The 4651-nt window shown below is 44.1% G+C and overlaps 1 protein-coding gene across 1 annotated transcript in view; it reads left to right on the top strand.

The window, feature by feature from the left end:
• Positions 1–4651, top strand: part of RWDD1 (RWD domain containing 1) — a 33008-nt gene that overhangs the window by 8207 nt on the left and 20150 nt on the right. The window contains exon 2 of the mRNA XM_019520054.1: positions 2316–2381. Coding sequence (XP_019375599.1) covers positions 2316–2381 — 66 coding nt within the window. The remainder of the gene's footprint in view (positions 1–2315; positions 2382–4651) is intronic.

Below are 4651 nucleotides of genomic sequence, written 5' to 3'. Positions count from 1 at the left end.
TAAAAGGCCACCAGGTTGGTCTGACAGGACCTGCCGCTGATGAACCCGTGCTGGTTGCCCCTGAGCATGCCGTTCCCTGCTGGCCCCTCCTGGATGCGTGCCAGAATAATTTTCTCGAACAGCTTGCCCAGGATCGAGGTAAGGCTGACTGGCCTGTAGTTCCCTGGGTCCTCTTTTCTCCCCTTTTTGTAGATGGGAACCACGTTGGCCCTCTTCCAGTCCTCCGGCACCTCTCCAGAGCACCACGAGTGTTCATAAAGCTGTGCCAGGGGACTTGCAATGACCCCAGCGAGTTTCTTCAGGACTCTAGGGTGAAGATCATCCGGGCCATTGCACATAAATCACAAATGGCAATTAAGTCAAATTAATCACTCATGTTCCAAGGCAAAGTGTTAATGTGGATAATTCACAGGTCCTTAATGTGTGACAGCGGGCTTGTCAGTCTGTAAGTTTTGTGTTTTGTGCGAGATGAGATGAACCAAGCCCATTGTCTACTCTTAGCCAAAACACATGGCTAGGACTTGTGTCTCAGAATCCAGCAGTCTAAAGATGTCTAGGTGGGATAGACATCTTACTTCACAGGAAGTTCCAGGTGGCTTGTCACTCTTCTTCAACCTTGTTGTGTGCCAGAGATTCTCCATCAGGGGGCTGGGACACCCTGGGGTGCTGCCAGATCCTTTGAAGGGTGCCAGGAGGTAGTGAGTGTGCTGTCACCCCCTACCTTAGTGCATGTTACCCTTCCCATATAGACAACCCAGTGGGTAACTTTCTCTCTGCTTGCTTCCAAAATCTTGTGGTTATTTTGGCTTGATGTTAGGCTATGCATTGATTATCAGTTAACACAAGGTGCTGAGTCATTAAGTGTAATGATTCTGCCCAACACCTCTTCGTTTCACCACCTTATTTGAGACACTACTGCCATCCACCCAAACCCATAAAAAGAGGACTATGAGAGTAAATATTCAGAGGCGATGAGAGAGAGATTCGGGATCTGAGCTCTGAATAACTGGCTGAAATTTGCCCCACCCATCCAGCAAAGATTCTGTATATATAAGGAGCTCAGTCTGTCTGTGTGTCTGTCTGTAATGCTCTTTGTCAGCTGCACCTGCAATGCCGAGAGGGTGGTGATTGGCTACGCAGGCACAGGTCAGGAGAGACAAGCGGGTGGGGTCACGGTGGCAGCACCCCACCCCCCTCACCACCTGGCCCTGTGCCTGACAGGCTGGGGTGCCCAAAGCATGCTTGCACCCTACAACTTTTATTACCAAAAGCTGACAGGGAGGGGGAGGCGACAGGGAAGGAGGGCGGTAGTTGGGGGAGAGGGGGAGGCACAGAGGTGGGGGGAGGGCGGAAAGCCCTGCTGCTCAGGGGAGAAGGTAGAAGCAGGCGGGGGAGAGAGCTGCCACGATGGAGGCTGATGGAGAGGGTGTTTACATGGCTGCTCCCTCTGGCCCCCACTCACCCTTCGGAGCCAGCCATGCAAACACTCCTTTGAAATCCATCATTTTTGATGGGCAATAGGCTAATGTTGACTAAGCTGTAAAACATACTTCCTTTGGCTATTACTTCCAGTTGTGGATTAAAACTTATCTGAAATAACCTTGCAAAGAGCTGGCAGCACTAAGTTTGCAAACTGTGTGCTTCCTTGCCAGACTACACAATGTTGTCAAAGAGTCTCCTTGTGTTACCTCTTCTCTACACATGTCCCTTGTTCAGTACTTAGGAAGAACCTTGCTTTACCACCTCAAGCAGTTTTAAGCCAGTTTATGTATTAAATTATGTCCATCACTCATTACCTTTCTTTTCAAAGTTGGAATACAGTGTTCAAGGTAGGAATCACTTTGTTTTGGAATGCACTTCTCACTCTTGGAGCTTTCTTAAAATAGAAATCAACATCTGTTTTTACTTTGTAGGATTGCTGTGAATCCTTCTTAAAATTAAAACAAATATTTTCATTTAAGACCAGCTGGCAACCTGATTTTTTTTAAAGTAAAAAATATATCTGCTTAACAGAGAATAACTTAATCATTAGACCTGCAATATGTTTTTGTTGTCTTTTGGTGGACAGAAATTTTACATTGGAATGGTGATGTGTGTAACACTAGAATTAGAAAAGCACTCCAGATATTTAATGTATGGGTAACAGTGGGGGAAAAGACTATGCATTATATTAAGGGCTTCTCCAGCCCCTTTTACAGTTAGAAATATAGTTCTAATGAATAAAGGAAAGTATGATAGAAGTAAAGTATCACCAATATGATTGTGAAGAAAAGGTGTCAGACTTAAGCTGTTTCATTTACTTTTTTTTTTTACAGTGTTATCAGAAAACCCAACGTGTTTCACTATAACTGTGACATCTGAAGCAGGAGAAAATGATGAAAGTAAGTATAATTTTTAAAAAATTACATGCTTTATTTCAAAATACTCCCTCTTGTACCTGCCCACTGTTTTCTAAGGTATACTTTTTGGGCATATTTTGCAGTAATCTGTGAAAAATCATTATGTCCCTCTGACTTGGATATTGAGATTGAAAAAGCAGTTGCTGACTTGCAAATACTGTTGTAGGCCAGGTATAAGGCCTAGGTTTCAGGAATGTGAATATGATTGGTAGCATGGTATCAGACATGAAAGGTGTTGTAGCAGCCTCAAAGCAAATAAACTTGTAAAGATAACACAGAAAGAATGAAAAGATGGCGAGGGAGCTGGCAGAGTTTGCAGTTTCTCTCTACATCTGTTAGTTGAGTGTTCTGACTCTTGGTATGTTCTATTGGTTCAATTAGAGCAATTCCTTGGTGATTGGTATTTTAAGAGCATAGTTTATAGTCAGTACTAAAAACATAGGATTTTTTTCACTAAGGCAGGGCTGTCTAATTTATTATTTATTGAGCCCAGGGCTAAAGACAGAAATTACACACAAAGTGATTGGAAAGTGATTCAGATCTGTAACACAACAAAAATTCAGTGCACATAAACTGCTTTCAAAATGATCAGAACCGATTTAAGATAAACCTGGATGGGTGTAGTATCAGTCTTAACTGATTTCCATTAAATCAGTTTATTGAACTTCTGTCCCTGAACCCCTCCAGATTCAAGTTAACTCACAGTCCCTCACAATCCCAGGATGCTTTGTACCTCCCCTGCAAACTCCTCTGTGCGGGGTGGGCAGATGAGTCTTGGCGCAAGGGGTCTGCTCCAGCCTAGCAGGCAGACATGCTCTGGCACCCCCCAGCTTCTGGCCTGGGCCACTGCAGGCATGTGGTTGCATTTCCAGAATCAAAAGTAGATGTTTGTTCACTTGCTTATCCATTCACTCTATGCAGCTTAGACTAACCTGCAAAGATTGAATTGATTCAGCCTCAAGTTTTTGACTGTTTGTACTTAGCCCTGGAGACCAGATCTGAACCATGGGGCTTCTTGGATGACCTATCTCCAATGACTGGGCAGGGGCTTACTGGCACAGCTCCAGAACTCATGGGATAAATGGACATAAGTAAAAACTTCTTTACGGTTCGAGTGTCTAGAGTCTGGAACAGACTCCTCCAAGAGATGGTACAATCACCTACTCTGGAAATCTTTAAAAAATGTCTGGGCACTCACCTAGCTCAGGTCAGCTGACACCAGCAGTCTTTCCTCCCCAGATGCAGGGAGGCTGGACTGATGATCTTGTGAGATCCCTTCCAGCCCTTTACATCTATGAATCTTCGAATCTGCTTGCTCCCCTGCCCTCTTATCCGCTTTTTCTGATTTGAGTTGCGAGCAGCAACAGAAGACTCTGAATTCAGCACCCAGCAAGTGTGGAGGAAGAAAAGTGGCAGCATTGTTCCCTGGGTTCCAGAACTGCACCAATAAGCCTCACAGGCTGCATTTTAAACTCTCGTAGGCTTGGACAGCCCTACTCTGAGGCATAATTCTGCTCTCGCTAAAGACAAAAAGAGCAGGAGTAGGCCTTTAATCAGTAAGACAACAATCTATGTAACATCATAACTTACTCCAACCTATAAATCCACACAACTCCAAAAATCTTCTGAGTTTAATCAACTGGGCACTGTTCAGGCTGTCTTCATATTACAGCTTTGTAGTCACTTTGTACCTCACTATCATGCTAGTATGGACTAAGGTATTTGCATATTAAACATTTGTATAAATAGGCTTTGTCACGGATTGCCACAAGTAATACTCTTGGTTTTCTGTTGTGGTCAACAATTAATTTCTAACCTTATATTTTATGTTGACTCAGTTTTTAGCCTAGGCAAATCATTTTAGGGCCACATGCAAAAAAGAAAAAAAAAAAGAAAAGGACTTGTATGCAAGTCCTTATGCACTTACCTTCAGGACATTTTGGGACTAAAAACTCAGAGTGTATCCATAGATTTCATAGACGTTAGGGCTGGAAGGGACCTCGGAAGATCATCAAGTCCAGCCCCCCACCCAAAGGGCAGAAAGTCAGCTGGGGTCATAGGACCCCAGCAAGATAAGCATCCAATTTACTCTTGAAGGTGTTCAATGTAGGTGCTTGAACCACCTCTGATGGCAGGCTGTTCCAGACCTTGGGGCCTTGGACAGTAAAGAAATTCTTCCTTATGTCCAGCCTGAAACGGTCTTGCAGTAGTTTATGACCGTTCAACCTCATCATCCCTTGGGGCGCTCTGGT

Source organism: Gavialis gangeticus, unplaced genomic scaffold, assembly GCF_001723915.1.
Source record: "Gavialis gangeticus isolate Ggan-Ray unplaced genomic scaffold, GavGan_comp1, whole genome shotgun sequence".
In the NCBI taxonomy this organism is placed as follows: domain Eukaryota; kingdom Metazoa; phylum Chordata; order Crocodylia; family Gavialidae; genus Gavialis; species Gavialis gangeticus.
Note: the sequence above shows the minus strand (reverse complement) of the source record. Positions and strands in the feature narration are given on the sequence as shown.